This window comes from Octopus bimaculoides, chromosome 9 (genome assembly GCF_046866305.1).
Source record: "Octopus bimaculoides isolate indiv1 chromosome 9, ASM4686630v1, whole genome shotgun sequence".
Classification (NCBI taxonomy): Eukaryota; Metazoa; Mollusca; class Cephalopoda; order Octopoda; family Octopodidae; genus Octopus; species Octopus bimaculoides.
Window position 1 is genome coordinate 75,005,626 of NC_142936.1, and position 26,500 is coordinate 75,032,125.

Below are 26,500 nucleotides of genomic sequence, written 5' to 3' on the forward strand. Positions count from 1 at the left end.
AATGTAAAAATTAAAATAACAATGACAAAAAAAAAATGCTGAGGCAATTTTACAATTAAGATAATAATGGTAAATGCTAGGTGATGATGATGATGATGATGATGATGATGAGGATGATGATGATGATAATGACGATGATGATGGAAGTGGTGGTGGTAGTTTTGGCAGTGATGAATGTGCTGGTAGTGTTGATGATGTGATGATGGTGATGATGATGATGATGATGATGATGATGGTGATAGGAACAATAGAAAAGATGAATGAGGATGATGAAAGGGATAGTGATGATGACAATGATGGTGATGACGATCTCAACATCGATGGTCAGGATGTTGATCCAATAAGGATAACGATGCAACAATTAAAACACAATAACAGTAGTAGTGGTGAAAATGATGAAAATGAAGATGACGATGATGATGATGATGATGATGATGGGGAGGTGGATGTTGATGGTAAAAGTGGTAGTGATGATGATGCTGATGGTGATTATGATGATGATGATGATGACAATGACGACGATGGTAAAGTAATGATGGTACTGGCAGTGAAAATTAGGTACCAGTGTATATCATCTCGGGGCACCTAAATTTCTACCATCTGTGTAAACAAAATATTGAAAGTCTCTGGATCCTAAATAAATCCACCTCCGCGCCATCCCCCCATCACCCCCCCCCCCCGCCCCCATCCCGTAACAACATTAGTCTAAAATAAATACAACTCAATCTGAAACACACAGCCGTTCACGAAACATGGTAGGTATCACTGTTTTGTGAAGGGAATATACAGTATCCTACTAACAAGACATATTGCTTTATCCTGCATTTCACTGATCTAACTTAGTCTAACAAAGTCAGATAGAAGGTGCAGGGCATTTTCAGGGACCCACCAACCATAAGTAAGATCTTCCATTTCATGGAGGCCACAAATAGATTCAACAATAGAAACATTTAACTGTTCTTTAATCTGAATTTCTTTCTCACTTTTCTTTTTATTTTCTGTGTTCTTTTTTTGTTTGTTATTATATTTTATCGTATATAAGGAGTCATGGATTCCAAGCTCTACATCAGTGATTCGCACCCCTTTTTTTTCCCTATTCTTTCCTATTTCATTCAGATGAACCCCCCAGTATCATTTGGTGTTTAAAAAAATCTTATATTTCTATAACTCAACTGTGTAAAGAAGTGCCACTCTCTAACTGTGGAAGAGGTAGACCCAGGTAGATAAGGGATGAGGTGGTGAAACATCATCTCTGAATGTGGGGCCTCATGGAAGCAATGACAAGTGATCGTGACCTTTGACAATTTGCTGAGCTTGAGAAGACTCATCAAGCCAAGTGAAATCGTAGTTGTGGCCAGTGCTGGTGACACATAAAAGGCACCCACTACACTCTTGGAGTGGTTAGTGTTAGGAAGGGCATCCAGCCATAGAAACCAAGCCAATTTCAGACTGGAATCTAGTGTAGCTTTCTGGCTTACTAGTTCCAATCAAGCTGTCTAACCTGTGCCAGCTTGGAAAGTAGATGATGGTAAATGATGATGATGATAATGATGATGATGATGCCTGATGGTGATGATGATGATGAATTGTATAAAAAAAAATTCTTAGAACTTTTTGTGTATTGTAGAAGCATAGCCAATTTAGTGCTTATAAATTTTAAAAGAAAAATCTTGTATTGAGCACCAAGGGTCAGGTGGACCCTGACTGAGAAACACTGCTTTACATGGATGTTTAAATTGATTCATCATTATCATCATCGTTTTAATGTCCACTTTTCCAGGCTGCCATAGATCAGAAGGAATTTGTTGAGGTAGATATGACCATGTGGTAAGAAGTTTGCTTCCAAACCACATGTGCCTTCCATTGTAGCCTCAAGCTGACCAAAGTCTTGGGAGTGAATTTGGTTGATGGAAACTGAAAGAAGCATGTGTGTGTGTGTGTGTGTGTGTGTATACATACATGTGTGTGTGTGTGTTCATACACACACATACATATATATATATACATATATATATGACGTTTCAGTTTCCGTCTACCAAATCCACTCACAAGGCTTTGGTCGGCCCGAGGCTATAGTAGAAGACACTTGCCCAAGATGCCATGCAGTGGGACTGAACCCGGAACCATGTGGTTGGTAAGCAAGCTACTTACCACACAGCCACTCCTACGCCTGTTTACATTTATATCACTTAACCTGTGCTATTTGTTTATACATTGAGACTTAGCAGTTCAAAAAGTAGTCGAAATCAATAAAGTAAGCAGGAGGCTTAAAAATAAATACTGGACTCAATGTGATCAGCTAAACTCTTTAAGGCAGTGCTCAAGCATAGCCACAGTTCCATGAATGAAACCAGTAAAAGAATAAAGATTAGAAATAGAAAATTAAAAGATTGCTACAAGAATGATCTCATATTTTGGATTTTTGTCCTTTATTGCAGAGAAAAAATGCTTTTTTTTTTTTATGTAAAGAAGGACAAATCTCTGAACGACTGGATTTTTCACTTCACATGGCAAACTAACTCACTTCAATTTTTATTGACAGTAGGATAATTTGAACACAGAAATGAAGGGTATCAGATAAAATCAGCATAAGACATCTAATCCAAGGAAGCTTTTAGATTTATCCAACTCCAAGACAATGAAAAATTAGTTCTCATTTGTATTCATGAATTGAGAATCTTAGGATAAGCAAGCGTAAGAAAAAAAGATGAAAGAAAAGAAAAGAAAAGAAAGAAAGAAATAGCATTATTCCACCACAAAAGAATAATGCTACATCACAAAATAAAAATAAATATATATTAAATAACAGATTTGGTAACAAGAAAATAAAAATTTGATGAATTCACGGCTAAAATCCTAATTTAAATAATATTAGATATTATATGCATCAATTACAGTTAGAAATTAATGATGCATGAAAAAACGTGTGGAAAAATATGAGGTGTAAAGTAGAGTGCTTCTTACTAGTGTTAGTCATTGCTGCATTGTAATCTAATATAGAAGACAAATGTAAACAAATAAAAGAGGAATTAACCTGACCAGTTTCTGTCCTAATTGGAACTTCATCAATGACCATGAATTAACTTAATCTGTTCAAAAGATAAAAATATAGCTTACAGCTATTTATAGTTGCTACATATTATGACTTCTTTAAAACTGTTACTCTGATTTTGCATAAAAGTATGCTCTTGATGGAGTGGATAGAGTTAGTTTTTGAGGCAATTTACTCAAAATGTGTGTTGTTGAGTTTAAGGCAAAGCAAGCAGTGAATGTGGAAGATTTTTCTACCAGTGTATTGCTTACAGAATCATCATGGTTGGGTAGAAGAAAGAAGGATTCTACAGAGTTAGCAGAAATCTTTTAAACAAGAGACCAAAAGAATTGTCTGTTGTTTAGGAGGTGGGATTATTAGAGGGAAGTGTGATGCATGGAGACATCCTTCTCAGCTCAGATGATGTAGGGATGGGTGATTTTCTTGATTATATCAAGAATGATTTGCTGTACTTGATAAGACATGTGAAGCAAAATAAAATCGCTGTCTTCTACACATATAGGTTTGTCCTTTTGAGTTCTGGTGCTGTGTTAGCACATCTGTGCCAGCACTGCATCTCCACATCCATGCTTGTGGCAGTGGTAAAAAGCACCCAGAATACTCTGTTAAATGGTTGGGGTTAGGAAAAGCATCCAGCCAAAGAAACCATGCCACAAAAGACAGGTGGAGTCTGGACAACTCCTTGCTAGCCAGTTCCATGTCAAACTGTCCAACCCATGCCAGCATGGAAAACGGACATTAAATGATGATGCTGTTGTGGGCCATGTTTTTTTCAGCCTGAACTGTAATCAATGTTAAGAACTCCGTGTCTGTTCCTTTATAGTTCAAGCAACACACCCATAAAGGGAAATCAAATTATATTTCAAAATATCTAGCTATCTTGAACACAGAATATACTTAACAAATGCTAGAGGGAAAATAAGTTCATACATTTATTCAAAACATCCTTACATATACTTGAATATGAATAGATCAATTATGTAGGAGCTTATCTAAGAAACAGATTACATCATCAAATCATCAGAGTGTGAATAATATATGAATCTCAGCTTTAAAAGAAAGGCTAAATACTGTAGAAACAATGTATCTGACACACTACTATGAATTATCTTAATGCTAATATTTTGTTTATTATGCAAGCTCTGGTGATTTGATGGTGCATTCTGATTATAAAGTAATCAATGAGGTTAGAATCAGATTCTTAAATAAAATAGAAATAATGGATTCATTTATTAATGAAATGTATGTAAGGATACATTGAATAAACACATGAAATTATCTCCATTTTTGTTTTCCCATGTGTGTATATATGTGCTTATATAGACACACACACACACACATGTATATACATACAGATATATTAATATATATATATAAACGCATACATATATATAAAAACATACATGTGCATGCATGCACACACTTATACATGGATACATATTTATTGCAGACTGGAACCTTACAGATACAAATCTATTTCAGAAGTTGATTATCAATGAAAAATAGTTTTTCTCTGATAATCAGCTTTGCCTTGTGACATAGATTTCTATCTGTAATGATTCTTAAATAAATCTGCATATTGAGTTACATTCTATTAGAGATTTTTTATCATTCTTTCAGTGAAAACTTTGATTAATTGTTGCTAATTTCCTAACTGTCAGTCAGTACACACACATGCATATATATATATATATATATACACACATAGATATGGATATACTTAGATACATACATATATACACACATATATATATATATCATCATCATCATCATTATTATCATCGTTTAACGTCCGCTTTCCATGGACGATTTGACTGAGGACTGGTGAACCAGATGGCTACACCAGGCTCCAATCTGATTTGGCAGAGTTTTTACAGCTGGGTGCCCTTCCTAACTCCAACCTAACGCCAATAATATATATATATGGGTACAGGAGGTCACCAACTGTGCAAACAACATGAAATACATTAACAAACAAGTTAAATATGTAAACAAGAGAAAAAAATGGAAAACAGGAGAAAACAGGACACGTAAACTCTGAGAAATGACCCTTCATCAGTTGTCAGCTGTTTATCTACTCTTCATATATATATATATATACATATACATATATGCATATATACATGTGTGTACATAAAATTAGGGAATGGAGTAGATAAAATCCAGGTCTCATATGTTTCATAGCCTGCAGAACCTCAGAAGTACTAATTACCCAAATGAAGGGTAATCTGCTATACACAGCAACCCCAGCCATTAACTGTGAACAAATAAAATAACTTTTTTCAGATTATCAAACTTTGATATGGGAAAAATTTACAACTTTCTGTACTAATAAACCACCATTGTTCCTGAAAGTTGTTTTTTATACCTTCTACAGATTGCTCAACACCTTGATCCTAGGATTTTACCAATACGAATTTGAATCAAACTGTTTTGATCCATACATGTAACTCCTAATAAATTTGAGTATATATATATATATATATATATATATATATATATATATACACACACGTAGGTACTGTAATTTTTAGAGGTAATACTTGATAAGTGTAAGCACCTGTATATGCCAGATAGTGGCAGAGGTGAAAGAATATATATATATATATATATATATATATATATATATATATATATATATATATATATATAATATATTTGCAGACATTAATATACAAGGGCATATATCAAAAGTAATGCAAAAGCAGCCATAACATTTTTATTTTATGTCATTCATATTGCATATGTTGGTAAAGTAACTTTTCTTCTACGCAAAGGTACAACAGTTTCCATCACAAGCAATGCATTTGTGCCATTATTGACCTCCAACTCTCAAATTCTTTTCAAAAATATTCAGGTGTGCAGTGTTTTATACACTTCTTCTGCTGGGGTCTACTTTGCTATTCATCTTTCTGAGATCGATAAAATAAGTACCAATTGAGTACTGGGGTCAGTGTAATCAACTTGACCCCTCTCCCGAAATTGCTGGCCTTGGGCCACAATCTGAAACCAGTATAAATGACCAATGCCAGTTAATAAAAAGTTATGCCTATTCTGCATTACTTTTGGTACAATTTAGCTCAGTGATCCTTCATGCTTCTGCAGAATGTAAGCATTGAGATAGACATAGACACCACAGCTGAATTACTAGATATATGTATGGGACAGGCTTTGTACAGCTGCAGGATATTAAATTCACAAGGTATTGATCAGCCAGAAACTACAGTAGAAGAAACAAGTTCAAGATGCAGTGCAATGGAACTGAACCTGAAACCACATCATCGTGAAACAATCTTCTTAACCACACACCTATGCCTGCACTTCATCAAGGTTACACGTTTACACACACCCATATATGCACGCACGCTTACTCCGAGTCATGGAGACAGACAATCAATCAGGCAGTTAGACAGACAGATATACATCCAAACATCCAATCAGAAAGGAAGTATTACTCTCTCTGTCAGTTTCAGCCTTTTGCTTTTACAAGAAAAGCTTAATGAGAGACATTATTTACTTTACCGTTTATTTATCCCTAAACAGCCATTTTGTCTGCAGTTATCTCCAATTAATCTGGATTAACAGAAAACCTGTGTGTAAACATACTATTCAATGCTGGACAACTAACAGTCAAGGGTACTCCATCCTCCACCTCTCTCTCTCTCTCTCTCTCTCTCTCTCTCTCTCTCTCTCTCTCTCTTTCCATTCACCCTGACAGGAATTTATTGCGAGGGTGGAATGTGGAGGGAGGGTAGAGTTTGGATTTGAGTGACACCAGATGGTTGTGTCATCAAGTGCTGAAGTCTTTTAAGAGTAAGATAGGAAACCAAGATAAGCAGAGAGTGAAGTGTGTGCATGCATGCATGCATGCATGTGTGTGTGTGTGTGTGTGCTAGGTAATGACAAACAGACAGTTGTAAATAACAGAAATAATGTTTGTGCTCCCTTCCTTATTATTGCTGCTGTTTAACCCCTGGTCAGTTCTAATCAAGCAAACTTTATGATCAAAAGTCTTCAGAGTACATTCCAGCCATGGCCACCATATCTTTTGTTTTCTAGAAATAGTATAGCCCGGATTATATTATCTAATATGTTCTTCCATTTTATTTTTTGATGTGCACTGAGTTAAATTTGGCTGTTATTGCTAGCAGGTTGAACGATCACCTGTATGTTTCCACTGGTATATTAGTTTTTACCGTGGAGGTGCAATGGCCCAGTGGTTAGGGCAGCGGACTCGCGGTCATAGGATCGCCGTTTCGATTCCCAGACCGGGCGTTGTGAGTGTTTATTGAGCGAAAACACCTAAAGCTCCATGAGGCTCCGGCAGGGGATGGTGGCGAACCCTGCTGTATTCTTTCACCACAACTTTCTCTCACTCTTTCTTCCTGTTTCTGTTGTACCTGTATTTCAAAGGGTCAGCCTTGTCACACTGCGTCACACTGAATATCCCCGAGAACTACATTAAGGGTACACGTGTCTGTGGATTGCTCAGCCACTTGCACGTTAATTCCACGAGCAGGCTGTTCCGTTGATCGGATCAACTGGAACCCTCGACGTCGTAGACAACAGAGTGCTAACAATTAGTTTTTAAAACAAGAACTTCATACCACAGAAGCCTGAACAGTCTCCGGTGGGTTGTATCAAAGAAGTTACAGTGTATATTTCTTAATTTCCTTCTAACTTTAGTTTTTTTTTTTTATGTGCCCTTTTAAAGCCTAGCCAGGCTCATGGGCCCGGTTTCCCGGTTTCTATGGCGTATGTGTTCCCCACCAGCTGGACAGGACGCCAGTCCATTGCAGCATTACTCAAGAAACAGGAAGAAAGAGTGAGAGAAAGTTGGGGCGAAAGAGTACAACAAGGGTTGCCACCACCCCCTGCCAGAGCCTCATGGAGCTTGAGGTGTTCCTGCTCAATAAACACACACAATGCCCGGTCTGGGAATCGAAACTGCGATCCTCCGACCGCGAGTCCGCTGCCCTAACCACTAGGCTATTGCACCTCCTTTTAACTTTAGTAGTAGGCCTATATTGTTAGTCAGAACGAAACTATTAGATGTGGACTGTTTGGATGCTGTTGATTTGGTACAGCTGACTGGACATTCAGTCTGGTTTAGGCAACAAAACATTTTGGTGCTAAAGGCAAACATGTGTGCACGCACACACACACACACACACACACACAGGTACAGAAATATATACATTCAGATAGAGAGAGGGGAGGCGAGAAAAAAAAGAGAGAGAAGGAATGAGAGGAGACAGAGGGGAAGCAAGAGAAATAGAGAAAGAAGGAGTGACATTACACATACTTACAAACACAACTAGATGTTCACACATAACTTGAGATGGGAGAAGCGAATGGGAGAAACATTAACACATGTGATGTCAAATAAGTGAGTGTGGAATCAGCAATGCCAAATGGGTGACGCCAAACCAGAACAGTCTTATACCCATTTTAAGTGGTCTTCTGTTGAAAATCATTATTTATGACCTCTGTAGAAAGACAGGCAAAACTTCCTGTAATACATCATTCTGTCACTTTCCTGTTTGTTTCTATTTGGTAGTTGTTCATTTAAATGTGATAGTTTTTTTTTTTTTAACTACCTTCTAGCTTTTAGTATGCTGCTTCAAACTTTTTTGTTTTTAAGTGTCTTTAAAATAGTCTTTCAATTCATTTGTTTGGAACATCAAGCATTCAGGAATTTCTTTTATGTTACACTACTTTTTATACACACATATACATATTTTTTTTTTACTTTGTATGCTTTTATGAATATAAAAATCCCTGTATATATGTATGCATATATACATATATACATATGTAATCAAATATATTTTATTTACATTTGAAGCATATAAATACATTTTGCTTCCAGATGTAATTACATTTTCATCTTTTGTAAGCTGAAACAATGGAAATTTAAAATTTTCAGTAAATGCAACAATATGAGATTAATGCTTTCATCATTTGAATATGCGTTACTTCTCATTATTTTGATAATTAATGTGCCTATTACAAGTCATTTGTATTTGTTATCCAAGTAATTGATATATAAATAAACATTCAAAATAACATTTATTAAGCATTGGATTGTCTTTCAATTTTATTGTTTCCTTTTTAAAAGGCAAATACTTCTTTTTATGTTGCTTAAGAATAAACGGAAAGGTTTTTTGCATGTTCTGAATCTTATATTCATCATGTAAAAAAAAAAATATGAAGATTGGGAAGAAAGGGGCATGGTATAAAAATACGCAGATGACTAAGTAAGTGCCTTATGAAAAGTGTTCATATATACCATTCCATTAGGACAGCAAGCTGGCAGAAACATTAGTAAGCTGGTCAAAATGTTTAGCAGCATTTGTCTATCTTAACATTCTTGATTTCAAATTCCATTGAGGTCAACTTTGCCTTTCATCCTTCCAGGATTGATAAAGTAAGTACCAGTTGAACACTGGGAGAATGTAATCGTGTTATCCCTTCCCCAAAAATTGCCGGCCAAATGACAAAATTTGAAACCAATATTTTACCGTTCAACATTGATTTTCCAGTTTTACATCCATGGTCAATAAAAAAAGTACCAGTCAGCTACTGGGTTTAATATATTCAACTGTCCACTCTCTAACTCCAGAACAGAAGGTGTGGTGCTGTACTGAATTTAGAAATCAATAACTGATCAAAATAATTTAGTCATATAATATTTTTACCACTACTATTACAACGACAAAATGTTAATAATAATTCGTGGAAGTACCAAGGATGGCAGATTAGCAGATTCAGTAAAGCACTGAAAAAAAAGAACAGAAAAGAATCGCTGTATTTAGTTATAGCCCTTTGCATTGTGAGTTCGAATCCAACAAAAGTCAACCTCATCTCACATTCTTCTAGCAGTGTTTGTATTTTCCTGTTGCAGATTAGTGCTTTTAACGTCTTATATGATTTATACTATAATCTTAGCTGTTAATTAGTTATTCATAAGGCAGTGAGCTAAGAGAAATGTTAGCATATAGGAGAAATGCTTAGTGGTATTTCGTCTGTCTTTACATTCTGAGTTCAAATTCCATCGAGGTCGACTTTGCCTTTCATCCTTTCGGAGTCAAAAAATTGAGTACCAGTTGCATACTGGGGTCAATCTAATCGACTGGCTCCCTCCCCCAAAATTTCGGGCCTTGTGCTTAGAGTAGAAAAGAATAGTTAGCAGACCAGGCAAAATGCTTAGCGGCATTTCATCCGTCATTATGTTTTGAATTCAAATTCTGTGAAAGTTCACTTTGCTTTTCATCTTTTCAGGGTTGATAAAATAAGTACCAGTTGTACCCTAGGGTTGATTTAATTGATTTACCCCCACTCACCCACCGCACCTCAAAATTACTGGCCTTATGCCAAAATTTGAAACCAGCATATTAATAATCCATATGCGGATGTGAGATTGAGAATTTTGCTTCTAAACTGGTTTCAGGTTCAGTTCAACTGTGTAGCTCCTTGGCATGTGTCTTCTTAGATTCCAGGCCAACCAAGGCCTTAAGACAGGATTTGGTAGATGCAAAACTGAAAGATGCCTCTTGTATGTGTGTGTGTATGTTTTTTGTGTATATCCTTGTCTTAACATCACATGATAGTTATAAACAATCTTGCTGCCATACAAGTGATGTTGTGTATTTCCAGTGTTCCATGAGGAACATGACTAGCTATGGGAAGATATTACCATGCTTGGAAACATGTGAGGGTTGGCAACAAGAATTGCTGGCCTTGTGCCAAAATTTGAAACCAGCATATTAATATTCCATATGCGGATGTGTCGTTGAGAATTTTGCTTCTAAACTAGTTTTAGGTTCAGTTCCACTGTGTAGCTCCTTGGCATGTGTCTTCTTAGATCTCAGGCCAACCAAGGCCTTGAGACAGGATTTGGTAGATGCAAAACTGAAAGATGCTTGTCGTGTGTGTGTGTGTGTGTGTGTGTGTGTGCTTGGCTGTATGCATCTGGCTGTAGAAAATCTGCATCACCAAATTCCCTCTGACTCATGCAAGCAAAGTGGACATTAAGCAAAGTGGACATTAAGCAAAGTGGACATTAAGCAAAGTGGACAATGATAATGATGTTGGGGGATTAATTCTGACCTGAGATTTAGAACAAAATTGTGATACTTCACTGTGTTTTACAGAAGTAGAAGAGATTATCTGTTTGTGTATGTTGGGTGGTGAAGGAGCATAAGTGAATTATAAATTATCTAAGAAACAAATGTTGTCATTGTGGATGTAGACATGTTAGTTTATAGCTTAATTTGAAATGTGACAGGTACTCTGAGATGTACTTGATACTTGGCAAGGCAGTTAGCAAGAATGTGGTACATACAACTTTCAAGTGCTATTGAAAAGCTTGTTCTTTGCTCAGTTCCAAAATTAAGCGCTGATGTTTTATAACATATATATTACAATATTACCAGTTTCTTCCTAACTCTCTCTCGATCTTATATATATATATATATATATATATATACACAAACACACGCGCACATATATATATATGGCAAATGAAAGACGGAAGATGGAATATACGAGAATTTATTATTAATCATGATAATTGTTTCGACACATCTAGCATCGGTTCCCCTTGGGTGGGACACTCAACAACTGGTTCAGGAGCACCCAGTGGTGCAGATGCATTTCGTCAGGTGATAAATAAATACAACTCATTAAAATGACTGTTCCGTAAGTAGCTTGCTTACCAACCACATGATTCCGGGTTTAGTCCCACTGTGCAGCATCTTGGGCAAGTGTCTTCAACTATAGCCTCAGGCCAACCAAAGCCTTGTGAGTGGATTTGGTAGATGGAAACTGAAAGAAGCCTGTTGTATATATATATGTATTGAACCTGAAACCCTGTGGATGAGAAGCTAACTTCTTACCACAAAGCCATGTCTACACACACATACACACATACACACATATAAATATATGACAGACTTTTTTAAATATCCATTCTAAATCCATTCACAAGAATTTGGTTGGACAGGGGTTATAGTAGAAGACACTTGCCCATGGTACTATGCATTGGTCCTAAACCCCAAACCACATTATGAAACAAACTTCTCAGCTAGACAGCCATGCTGTAACATTACGCTCCTGAAAATCTCACTAAAAAGTAGAATTATGTAACGCAAAGCATATTTCTTTATTTGAGTTCCAACTCACACAGAAGTTTATGAGGAAATAGGTTTTAGGAAACAGAATTTGGCAAAGCTATCAGTAATGCCATACTTCTGTAATGCCATTGTCAGTGTTTTGATGTCTAGTTTTCCATGCTTACATGGATGGGATGTGAATATGTTGGAGCAGAAGAGGAACAATGAAAAAACATGAGGTGATGATGATGGAGGAGGAGGAGGAGGAAGGGGAGGAGGAAGGGGAGGAGGAAGGGGAGGAGGAAGAGGAGGAAGAGGAAGCAGAGGAGAGGAAGGGGGGGAGAAGAGGAGGAGAGGAAGCAGAGGAGATGAAGGGGAGGTGGAGGAAGCAGAAGAGGAGAGGGAGAAGGGGAGGAGGCGGAAAAGAAGAAGAGAAAGAAGAATGGAGAGATGAAGGATAAGAAGGAAAAGAAAAGGGAGGAGGTGGAGAGGAAAGAGAAGAATGAGAAGAAAAAGAAAAATAGATAAGGCAGCAGCAGCAGTAGCAGTATAGTTTTCCTTGTTTCTGAGAGGAATCCTTGTTCTATATTTTTGAATGTTTGTGTCCTTCCTTGTCCAATTCTTTGTATAATCATGAGGCTTCTGGCTTCCAAACCTTATTCATCTCAGTTGAACCATTATTTTTCTCTCTTTTCTGTTTTCTCCTGAGTTATTGCCATAACTATAATGAGTGGTTTGCTTCTGTCATGTTATATAATTATCATCAGCAAACGTGTTTCATAGAGTTTATTATCATAATTGATGGACCTATTCCAGCATCATTTTTTTTTTGTTTTGTTTTGTTTTATTCTTTTTATTTACTTATATTACATGCTATTCAATCAAGATATGATACCTGCCTTCCTTAATTACCATCTTCTGTGTCCTAGTTTCTACAATCTTGTTTCCCACCAACCCAGCTCTGGATATTAATACTGATGATGACAATAATGGTGATACTGCTACTGCTGCTGCTACTGCTACTGCTACTAATACTTCTACTACTACTGCTGCAACCACACTTTCGCTACCACAACTGTTACTACAACCACACCCACTACAATCAACCTATAAAAAAACCTGTGTTTTGGGATATCAGTCCAATAAATCTAGTGACAAGAAACTAATAAAATACTAAATTAATAACCCACGACAATTTAGATAGGAAAAATAAGATTGTGTGCATGTGTGTGTATGTGTGTGTGTGTGTATGTGTGTGTGCAGGTATGTATATGAAACTGGTGTTTATGAATCTGATGTTTTTCAAGGTGATTTCATTAAAGCAATGCTCTAGTTTACTATTTATCTTCTTTTATACACAGCCCTAAAAAATGTCACATATTTTATGCTCTGGTTACTGACAAACATGATGAACTATCGCCATCATCATTATCATACTACTACTACTACTACTACTACTACAAATAATAATAATAATAATCTGACTGGCCTTCGTAGGATTTTCCAGAAACACAACACATCCACAAATAAACAGCAAAATCATTATAATCCTCACAACTAACAGCAAGCTTTGTTCAATTGCCTTAGATGTATCCCATGCACCTATCTCTTATAAGATATCAACAATGTTTTGTTCAATATTGTAGCCACTGCACCTACATTTAATCTTATATCAGTAAAACCATGTTCAGCATTTTAGTCAGTGCACCTAGCTACCTCCAAAGTCTTGTTCAATGTTTAAGCCAGTGTTCCTATCAAAGTCTTATATCTACAAGGTCTTGCTAAATGTTTTAGCTCATGCCCCCATCTCTCATTGATTTTTGTTAGGTTTTGTTCAATGCCTTAGCCAGTGCTCCTACCAACCAATTTAGCCACATCTGCAAAGTGTTGCTCAATGTTTTAGTTAAGTGCCCCACCACTGATTTGATATTTGCTAGGTTTTGTTCAATGTTGTAGCCAGTACACCTACTCATAAACAGATACATCGCCTAAAGTCAAACAACATAAATAAATCGAAACAGAACGAGTTGATCCAGATGAAATCTAGCAATAACACTGCTGTTTCAGTTGCCACAACCAGCACCTCCTATCATACCTGCTACCAGAATTGTCACCATCAGCAAAATTGAAACATGTATGCATCTGTGTATGTGTACAAAACAAACACACACACACACACACAAACGTATATACATGCATATGAATTTGTACATGTTATGTATTGACACATGTATATGAATATGTGTGTGTGCGTGTGTGTGTGTGTATATATATATATATATATATATATATATATATGCACACATACATACACATACATGTATATACATATACACACTAACATGCACACACATGCACAAACACACACACAGATAAATATCTATGTACATTTATATACATATAAATACATGCAAATATGTAAATATATATATATATATACATACAGACACATACACACACAACCACTATATATTATAGAGGTGTACTTGCATAGCAAGTCACTTGATGCAGCACGGAATTTTGTCAGCGAACAGGTCGTGGTTTCAAAGCAATGAAAATATTTTGACAAATTAAATTTAAATGTTGAAGTGAATATAACAGATTTTGTGTGTTTTTAATATATACCTTCCACGCTGCAATTGTTTGTGTTTTTGTTTGTGCATATATATATATATATATATATATATATATATATATATATATATTCGCAATTTAGGTTAATTGAAATTGTGAGTATATGTAAACACTGCTTAGCACCATTGCTCTGATAATATATATATATATATATATATATATATATATATATATATATATATATATATATATATATATATATATATATATATATATATATATATATAAAAGAAGAAAGGAAAAGAAATATCTCTTTTAAAATGTCTAGCAGTATTTTGGAATTACTTCCAGCTGCTGCAGACAATTGCTACAATTGCCAGTATGTGGGTGGGTAGATTGGTAGGTTGGTAGGAAAGTTTGTGTGTGTGTGTGTGTGAATAGACATAAGGGTTAAAAAGTACAAGAAATGTATGAATACATGTGTATATGTATTTAAGTCGATAGGTGCATGTGTGTGTGTCTGTATGTGTATATATGTACATGCACACCCATGTATATGAATGCGCGTATCAGTATACATGTGTGTGTGTATGTACATAAGTGATATGTGTGTGAGTATTTATGTGTGTGTGTGTATATTATATATATATCCACACACACACACACACACACAGACACAACATAGACTAGTAGTTAGCGACTTCAGGATCACGGCTAAATGGATGCCCAGAAGGTTATTTCCTTTGGCTATATGTAAGGATCCAAGGGCGAATGGGTTATTTTCCTTGGTTTTTTTAAATAAAATATATTAGATATATATAAGGATCCCTTCTAGGGGCACTATTATCTATTTTTTCAACAATCTGAGCATGCCATGAGGTTTCCAGACATGAGTTCTACTCATGTGTCAAGTTTCATCAAAACAAATAAAACGATGTAGGAGTTAGCTAACAACTCCACAAACATACCCACGAACAGAATTTCCCACATATGTAGTAGATATGTATGTATGTATGTATGTATGTATGTATATGTGTATAATATATATGTGGTATGCAAGTGTGCTGGAGGGGTGTTTGTGTCTTCTTCATTTTGATACAATGACATAGTTGTAACTAATTGTCTCTGTGATACAAGCTGTTTCATTCATTTTCCAGTCGTTTTCAGTATTCCATAGAAACATGTTTGACCATGGCAAATTATTACTTTATTACTTTGCTTAGAAAGACAATTGAAAGGGATCCACCTGTAGAAAATCTGCACCAATAAGCTCCATCCGACCAATGCAAGCATGATAAAATGGATGTTAAAATGATGATAATGATGATGCGCACATACATTATATAGATAAACAAATGCACATAGATTACATACATGCATACCCTTTATACACACGCACAGACACACATACACACACAAACATATATGCATACAGAACAGACAAAGAAGCAGACATGTACTTGTGTGTATTACTACACAAGCCTGTGTTTATGTAATGTAATGTAATTACGCAAGTACAGACAGCCAAACAGATACACACACACATTCATGCGCAAGCAAGCTCACACACAAACACACATAAACAATCCTCTTTGGTAAGTAACTTAAGCAGCCATTGACAAATGTGATATTGGTATTCCAGAGTTATAAATAAATACAAGCAAATCAAAAAAAAAACTCATTAAAATTATTATACAAGTGCATCTGTGTGTATGTGTGTTAGTATCTCTCGCTCTTCGTATGTATATATATATATATATATATATATATATATATATGTGTGTGTATATACATATATATAATATATATATATATATATACATATATATATACATATATATATATATATATATATATATATATATATATATATATATATATATATATATATATGTATGTATGTATGTATAAGCTGATTATAAAGTGAAAACATATCTGACTGAATTCTTTAAAGTTAGCAGCTCCAGTTTCACAATACTATTGAATAGCACCAAGGTACTATGACCTGCAACCATACAGTTAGTTTCTAGGTAATCTATGACAAGATGATATACACCTAAATTTATATGCAACCTGCATTGCAGATATCTTTTGTAAGAATCTCTCTGACAAACAGGAAATCAAAACCTGAGGTCTTTTTTATCTTTAATTTGATTTATATTTCCCTTACAGACTTCCATAAATTTCTTGATTTATAGCTAGCGGGAGGAAAAAGAGAAAAAAAATTGGTTCTTGTTGGTTTAAATGTATTGATTTCTTGTGTAGAAACAAGGACTAGCATTTAACTGTAGAAGCTCTTAGAAAGTTTTGGCTGTTAGATTGATAGACATTCTCTCAAATGATGAAGTAGTAAGGAAGTAAGCTAATTAAAACAACTGATGTTTCTTACAAGCCAACAAGGGAACCTCAACAATGAGGTTTGCTCAGTTTACTATAAATAATAACAATGAAACCTCTATCATTTCATATATCATAACATCTTGAGACTTGAAGAACACATTCACCTTCTCACATTTGGATTACTCTGTCAAATATAATGCTTATTTATTCACATTGTTTTGAATTAATCATGCATTATCCTGTAGCATCAAGATTTGGATGATGTCATCATCATCATCATCATCGTTTAACGTCCGCTTTCCATGCTAGCATGGGTTGGACGATTTGACTGAGGACTGGTGAACCAGATGGCTACACCAGGCTCCAATCTGATTTGGCAGAGTTTCTACAGCTGGATGCTCTTCCTAACGCCAACCACCCCGAGAGTGTAGTGGGTGCTTTTACGCATGAAGGCCAGTCAGGAGGTACTGGCAACAGCTACGCTCAAAATGGTGTATTTTACGTGCCACCTGCACAAGGGCCAGTCCAGTGGTACTGGCAACAAACTCGCTCGAATGTTTTTTCACGTGCCACTGCCACAAGTGCCAGGAAGGCAACGTTGGTAAAGGTCACGCTCAAATGGTGCTGTTTACGTGCCACCTGCACAAAAGCCAGACAGCTGGTGCTCTGGCGATGATCACGCTCGGACGGTGCTCTGGCGATGATCACGCTCGGACGGTGCTCTGGCGATGATCACGCTCGGACGGTGCTCTTAGTGATTTACTGGTACTGGTGCTATTACAATTTCGCTTTCGCTTGCCCCAACAGGTCTTCGCAAGCCGAGTTTAGCGTTCAATGAAGACGTTGGCATGGGTGCCAGTCTACAAATTTAGTTCGATTTCGATTTCACTTGCCTCAACAGGTCTTCGCAAGTAGAGTTTAGTGTCCGACATTGTAAGATAAGAGTAAGAGGCCAGATCTGGCTGCTTTGAACATAAAACAAGTGGAATATTTTAGCTAGATATGTTCAGTTTAAATGCTAAAGTGTAAATGGTATAGTCCTTGTATGTGCACTCATTATGCTTAAAAATGTTTTTTTTTTTAATTTAATGAATAAATAAAATTTTAAAATGTGTGATTAAAACTGCAACACATATGACCATAAGCCAACTCGATGAATGATGACCATGGGTTAAACAAATACAACATTGGAAAAGATAAAAGGTTTCCTCAACTAAGACAATTTGAACTCAATGTTGTAAACAAGAACAACAGCAGCCATAGATGTTTGACTACAATCACTACTTTTGCAATTACTGTAACCTCAACCATAGTGTTCCAAACAGTATTTGAATAGTAGGCCAGGCTAGCAAGGCCATGTCCCAAGCAAGACTCATACCAGGACAGTAAATGAAGCTTTTCTCAGCGAGACAGAGATAGAGACAGACAGACAGACAGACAGACACTCAAATGTGAACTAGAAGTAGGAGAGGAATTCTGGATAACAAAACGCAATATCTGCAAAAAAAAAAAAAAAAGCATAGAGGGAATGATCACGAATGGATTACTTTTGATCTTGCATCTGTAAAATTATGGTTAATCATTATTAGTAACAATGATCCTGGAAGGATGAAAGGTCACATTGACTCTGACAGGGTTTGAACTCAGAATATGGAGATTTGAAGCAAAAACTATTGCTGTTATAATATTTCTGCCACTTTACCACATTCAAAAAACATTATGAAGATTGATATCAACTAGAGAATTATTTGCCAAATAGTGCCCCTGTGTCTTTTTTTAAAAGAATTCTTTTTAATCTTATTTATTTATTTATTTATTTTTTCTATAATTTTCTTATTATTTATTCAGAAAAATAATTTCCAGTTGTATCAAGTAAGACTAATCTGTCCACCCCACCATAACTTTTTAACCAACATTCCTAAGTTACCAAAGCTTGACACTGAAGTTCCTCATAGTCCTGCAGCTTGTCAGATTCTGTCACATCATCCAACTCATACCAACATGGAAAACAGACATTATATGCTGACCACGACGATGATGATGATGATGGTGGTGACAATGATGACGATAACAATATTGATGATGATGATGATGATGACATCGATGACGATGATTATGATGATGACGACAACAATGACGATGATTATGATGATGAAGACCATGATGATGATGATGATGATGACGAAAATGATGCCAGTTTCAAATTAATAACAGTCATTTTCCCTGAGTAAGCAACTAGTCTAAACAATTCAGATATCATCTCTGAATTTTTTTGCTTTTTCTTAATAAGATTACTCTGATAAATAGACTAATATTAAATTTCTTATCAAAACAATGCTTCTTCTGTTTAAACAGTATCTGAATTTATAGGTGGTAGGCAAGAAAATAGTTAAACAAACACACAAATATACATAAATACATACATACATATATATATATATATATATATATATATATATATATATATATATGTATATATATACATACATATATATATACTGACAGACAGGCAGATAGATAAAAATTCAGAGAGATTTATAGATTAAATACTTACTGGCACATTACGTGTTTTGTCTCCATGCTATACCATAAATGAAAAAGCATGATCAGATTATCAGCAGTCATGATATGTGTCTATACAGGCAATTTCTTCATGAAAAGAAAAAGAGGGGCCAACCAGACTAGTTTCAGTCCTATGTTGAGAATTCATCAGCAACTGAGTACCCTTCTAACACTTATGAAGACACTGCTTCTTAACTTGCGCTTAAATAAACTGAATAAAGTGCTTTGCATATATAGCACATTCTTGGCAAGTTAGTCTGACTGATAAATTACTAGTGTGTTAAACAATGCTTTGTTTGAATATTTAATTTATAGATTTTTAGAATATATCTATAGATTTTTTTAACCAAAACTGTACAAGTGGACAGATGTGAAAATCTGTTTATATCTGTATATACCAGTGGTTCTCAAATGAAGTCCACATGACCTTAGGGGGTCCATTTGACCCTTGGGTGGGGTCCATTTAAGATTTAGTTGTTAAAAATTATGTGTAATAAATTGGTTATACTTCTATTATACACAAAATATTTTAACAATTATTTTATGCAATACCTAATATCTAATTATCAAAATATAATGGGATTCTTAAGACTTCAATTGGCTTTGGGGGTCCAGTATAGTAAAATATCAAACAGAAAGCAAAAAAATTATTGAAAACCACTGGTCTATACAAACAGTGTTGTGTGAAAAATCTATAGATTTATCCTGCAGCCAATTTAGTCTCTTTCATCTTCCCTTGGTATTATATATATATAAATATATATGATACAGTATTATATATATATTACTGATGAATGTCCTCAGGAAGCTGAACGTTTCAGGTCAGAAGACTAAGGACTGAGATACTTGGTACCCATACACCGCAGCAGAAGTGTTAAGACTGATCCTTCTGGTGGTGTAAAGCACTTGTGACAGTGCCATGTAAAAGCACCCATGTGGGACCACGTTAAAAGCACCCAGCACACTCTGTAAAGTGGTTGGCATCAGGAAGGGCATCCAGGCATAGAGACCATGTCAAATGAGACTAAAGTCTGGTGCAGGCTCCCACCAGCTTGCAAGCTCCAGTCACACCATCCAACCCATGCCAACATGGACAACAGGCATTAAATGATGATGAACATGATGATATATAACAAGAGAAATTTCTATCAAGAGCCGTTTAGCTTAATGGTAGAGCACTCAGCCAGTATCTAAGAAGTATAGGTTTGATTCCCGTAGCTGCCTGCTGGCAACTTTTTTCCATTTCATAAGGGTAAATACCAAATCTTTTTTTTGCTGTTTCTACAGTTTTACTGCAGTTGAAATTTACTTTCTGTAAAATACCAAACACATTCAACACCTACAAAGTTTGTTTATAATATATATATATATAGTCAATCCAAACATGAATAAGCAAGAAAAAACACGAAAAAACAACAACGCGAGGACGTGGAATAAGTACATTGTTATTTCACGCTCAGGAAAGGAAAGAAAAGAAAGAGGATTTCACGTTTCGAGTGGACCTCTTCATCAGAAATATAGAAAAAGTCCAAAGAAGGGAAGACGGAGAAAGAAAATCGCCAACGATACACATGCAGTCACATATTGAAATGACCGGAAGGGAAGCATGTGACTGCTGATTTGTCTTTTGGCAGCAAAATAAAAACATTGTATTTTTCACAGTAATGGTAAAAAAAACAAAAAAAAAACTGGTAAATTCAATCAGTATATATGAGTCAACAAAAACACCAACTCATTAACCAGGTGTTGTTCAATCCATTAACCAGGTGTTGTTCCAGTTATGACCAACCTATTTTTTGATCCTTTAAGATAACAGACTAGGATGGTGGTGGATGATTTGAAGGGATTTGGCTCCTTTTTTTTAGTAGGTCAAGCCACTGCATAGAGGCTCCTGACTAATTTGCAAAATGCTATTAAATCATATAGAGGAGTATGATTTCTTCAACTAGACAGAGTGCTAGCCTATCACAGAGTATGTTTGTTTTGCATAGAAGCTGTTGAATACAGTACTGGAAATTCACAGCATACTCGTCAATTAACTGCAAAGCAATGTAATGCAATTTCTCATTTACCAACATTGCTGCATTTAGCAGATGACAGGTAGGTCAACTCCACTCTTACATGATTGGTACGTGTGTGTAGACAAGGCATAGGCATGGCTGTGTAAGTAGGAAGTTCGTTTCCTAACCACGTGATTTCAGGCTCAGTCCCACTGCATGGTACCTTGAACAACTGTCTTCTACAATAGCCCCAAGTTGGCCAAAGACTTGTGCATGGGCTTGCTCAATGGAAACCAATGGAAGCCCATCATGTATGTGTGTGTCTGAAAGACATCTCCTTGTCCTGACATCACACAATACATATAAAAATATGCAATTGTGTCACTGCTATACAAGTGGTGTCCCTTGTTTCCAGTCTTCTGTGAAAAGAATAAGTTCTGGGGGCGATTTCTTCAACTTAAAAGACAGTGTTCCCGCATGACCACAGCCAAATGACTGAAACAAGTAAAAGAATAAAAGAATATGCATATATAGTAAGTATATGTGTGTGTCGATTATATCGACCCCAGTGCATAACTGGTACTTATTTAACCGACCCCGAAAGGATGAAAGGCAAAGTCGACATCGGCGGAATTTGCACTCAGAATGTAGTGGCAGACGAAATATAGCTCAGCATTTCGCCCGGCGTGCTAACGTTTCTGCCAGCTCTCCGCCTTACTTGTAAATGGAAGTATGATTGTCAGTGTGTAAATGGATGTATGATATGTGTAAATGCATGTGTAAATGGATGTGTGATTGTCAGTGTGTAAATGGATGTATGATTGCCACTATGCATGCATGTGTGTGTGTGTACATGTATGTCTGATTGCCAGTGTGTGTACACAGATGTATGATTGCCACTATGCGTGCATGTGTGTGTGTGTACATGTATGTCTGATTGCCAGTGTGTGTGTGTGTTGATATTCCATGCTTGTTGCCACTTGAATGATAAAGTTGACATTCCTTGTTGACATTATGACCAGCTGTTCTGCACTTCTGTAGTTTAATGGAATATAAAAACAAAAAAAACCTTAATTGCAAAACAGGAAAAGCAACAGGAAAAGTATCCATCATAGAATCTTGCCTGATATATCTCTCTTGTCTAACCCATGCTACCATAAAAAAAACACATGTTAAAGAAATGGAAAAGCAAAAATCCACCACAAAATGGATACCCAACTTGATTAAAAGGCTTCCAGAACAGAGAAACTGAAGAATGAAGCTCAAAGATGGTTTTACAACTAATGAGTTTTTGCATTATTCAGATTATACTTGGGTTACAACCATAAGAAGGTTTCCAAGATATCCTAATTAATATTGAATACATGAAATTTCCTGGAAGAAATTAATTAAGATAATGAATGCGAAAATATTAATAATGATGTTTCACAATCGAGATTAGGTTAATGATGATGATACTGGTGGTGGTGGTGGTGTTGGTGGTGGTGGTGGTGGTGTTGGTGGTGGTGGTGGTGGTGGTGGTGGTAGCAGTAGTGGTGGTGATGATGATTATAGAGCGGAGAAACTGATGTGATGTTTTTTTAAAGAAAGGTAATCAAAAATGGAAATTTTGATTAAACAAATGAATTACTTTTCCTGAAAATAAAATAGGAATAACACTCCCCACCCACAAAAAAAAAAAAAAGAAATATTATGAAAATCAAAATTATAAAAACAAAAATGAAAAAGAAACTGGCTGAGCTAAAATATTAGATTAATTAAATATTAATTTAATTGAAATACATTAGGAGAAGAAAGTTAAAAATTTAAAATGAAGAACAGAAAAAGAAGAACAAGAGGTAGGAGAGAAAGAAAATTTTTTAGTACCTGCATACTGTAGAGCAAAGTCATATGAAAGCACCAAGATCCAACACCAACCACTGAAAAGAAACAAAATAAAGGAATCATTTATTATTGCTAAACAGTGAAAACAGGTGAGTGAGTGAAGGTAAAAGTGTTAGCCCTCTTTATACAAACCTACCTGAGACAAGAATATGAAAGCATCTTTGATACAAAACCTGCTTCTTTTAAAATGCACTCATTAACATATTTCTAATGAAATACACAGTATTTGAATTAATTTTGAAGATAATCATTGCAAGAAATTTTAGTGATTTAGAGAAATAAATAAACTGTTCTTATATAAAAAATATAATTAGAAGTTTTAATTTAGATATAATTGGAATCAGGAGAAGTGTATCACCAGAGCCAGAGGTGATCTTAGATGGCCTGGGATCAAAAAAGTTAATGTATTCATTCTCTAATTAAAATCTATTATGATTTCATGTTTGAACTTTTTTTGTTGAATTATGTTCCAAACACCAGCCTTGTGGTACTTCATTCTGTCTGTTTACCGGAGATAGAATTTCACCGAGGTCGTTTTTGCCAGTCATCCTTCTGGGAAAAGGGATTAATGAAATAAAATACTTGTCAAGTACAGGGGACTGGGGTTGATATAATCATCCATTTTCCTCCCCACAAAATTACTGACCTTGTACCAAAATTAGAAATTATTATTATTGTTGTTGGATTTAAAGTGATGAGCTAACAGGATCATTAGCAAGCCAGACAAAATGTTAAGCACAATTTCATCCATTTTTACATTCTGAGTTCAAATTCTGCCAAAGTCAATTTTGCATTTCATCCTTTCAGAACTGATAAAGTAAAGTACCAGTCAAATACTGGGGTAAATCTAATAAATTATCCCCCTCCCCAAAATTTCAGGCCTTGTGCATATAGTAAAAAGAATTATTATTGAATTTGCAGCATTTCACCCAGAATCGTTAGCACACTGGGCAAAATGCTTAGCAGTATTTCGTGTGTCTTTATGTTCTGAGTTCAAATTCTGTCGAGGTCAACTTTGCCTTTCATCCTCTCGGGGTCAATAAATTAAGCATCAGTTGCATAGTGGGGTCGATCTAATTGACTGACCCCCACCCTCCTGCCAAATTTCAGGCCTTGTGCCTATAGTAGAAAGGATTATTGGAGTTTCAGAATCATTAAAGTATCAGACAAAATAGTTTGCAGTATTTGCTCCAACTCTTTATGTTTTGAGTTCAAATCCTGTTAAAGTTAATTTAGCTTTACATCATTCAAGGAGAGATAAAATGAACTACAAGTCAAATACTGGTATAGTTCTCTCAAAATTAAGAACACATAATCAATAAACACCCCACCTCAAAAACTCTGGCCCTGGAGCCTAAATTAGAAACAATTATTTAACAACTGCATGTTATGTGGCATCACTTTGAGTGTCCACAACAACAGCAAAACAGAATCTGTGGAAACGAGCAATGGTTTATATTGTTATATAGTAAGCACAAAAACCTTCAGAAAAAGAAATCTATCATAATGCCAGCGGAGAAGGGAGAGAAGTCTTAGAATTTCAAGCAGAGCTCTTTGTCATAGGAGAGAGAAAAATTAACTGTTGTTGTTGTTTAGCTTGAAGGTCAGTCAACCAAGACTGAACAGACCTAAGATCAAATGTATTGCAGTTGTGATCATCTTGCATTTTATTCCAGACATGATATATCTAAGACTACAATATCTTACCTACTCTTAAGGTGGTAAGCTGGCAGAATTGTCAGCATTCCAGGCAAAATGCTTAGTGGCATTTCATTTGTCTAGACATTCTGAGTTCAAATCATGATGAGGTCCACTTTGCCTTTCATCCTTTCAGGGTTGATAAAATAAGACCCAGTTGAACACTGAGGGTTGATGTAATCAACTTACTCCCCAACCCCCATCAAAACTGCTGCTGGCCTTCTGCCAAAATTTGAAACCATTATCTTACAAAGCAAGGAAGGAAGGACTGCACCCACCACAGTGGTGATCTTCTCTCCCACTCCAACTCCAATACTGGACTTGATTGGTACTTTGTCGATGTTGAAAAGGTGAAAGGCAAAGTGTTGGCTTCAGCAGTATTTGAACCCAGATCAGAGAGCTGAAAGAAATAACACAAAGTATTATATCCCAGGCTGTAATGACTCTACCAGCTCACTGCCCTAATGTACACAATAAGCGTTGGTCTTAATGTCTTCCTCAATACATGTACAGAACAAGATGCATCATACACCTCACTACCACATTAAATTTATAAGCTGATGCATGGAGACCAATAGTTCTCAACTGGGATCCATATAAGATTTTTGGGGGTCAATGCAAACAAAACAGTAAATTAAGGACCCACAGTAATTTAAGGGTCCACGGAAAAACAGTTTGCTTTTGGAGTATTTATTCCCAGAAAGAGCAAGGTTTCTTTTGCAAATGTGTCACAAAGTTCAACCTACACATGTTAATGTGTGAAAAGCAAAATAGGAATTTTGAAAGAAAAATCTATAAAACTAGCTTTTAAACATGGAATCACTACAGGGGTGGGGGGTCCATCAGAATAGAATAGTAATCAAAGGGCTCCATAAATAAAAAATGGTTTATAACCACTGATGTAGACACTGAGCTGAGATTATTATATTCAAGACACTGCATATACCCTGCTTGACATTTGTTCTGCCAACAATTGAGAAGTAGCAACAAACAGCCATAAATCTTGATAACAAGCAGCTCATTTATTATGTCCACCTTACCTGTATTATGTCCATCTTACCTATATTATGTCTATCTTTACTCCTGTCATCAACTATGCATGTGGTTGTCATCAACACTACAACTACTAGTAATATAAACACTCTCACCTCTATCAACCACAGCACTTCAGTTAATTGTCGTCCAAGGTAATTAATTTCCCATGTAGTTATAAACATTAAAACCCACCATCTGCGCCAACCACCTTGTCCTTCCCCCAGCCCAGTACATAGGAA

General features: G+C 35.8%; 1 protein-coding gene across 1 annotated transcript in view; it reads right to left on the reverse strand.

The window, feature by feature from the left end:
* Positions 1-26,500, reverse strand: part of LOC106875453 (alkaline ceramidase 3-like) — a 112,375-nt gene that overhangs the window by 34,620 nt on the left and 51,255 nt on the right. Inside the window, exon 2 of the mRNA XM_089357802.1 lies at positions 23,511-23,563. Within this exon, the coding sequence (XP_089213928.1) occupies positions 23,511-23,563 (53 nt within the window). The remainder of the gene's footprint in view (positions 1-23,510; positions 23,564-26,500) is intronic.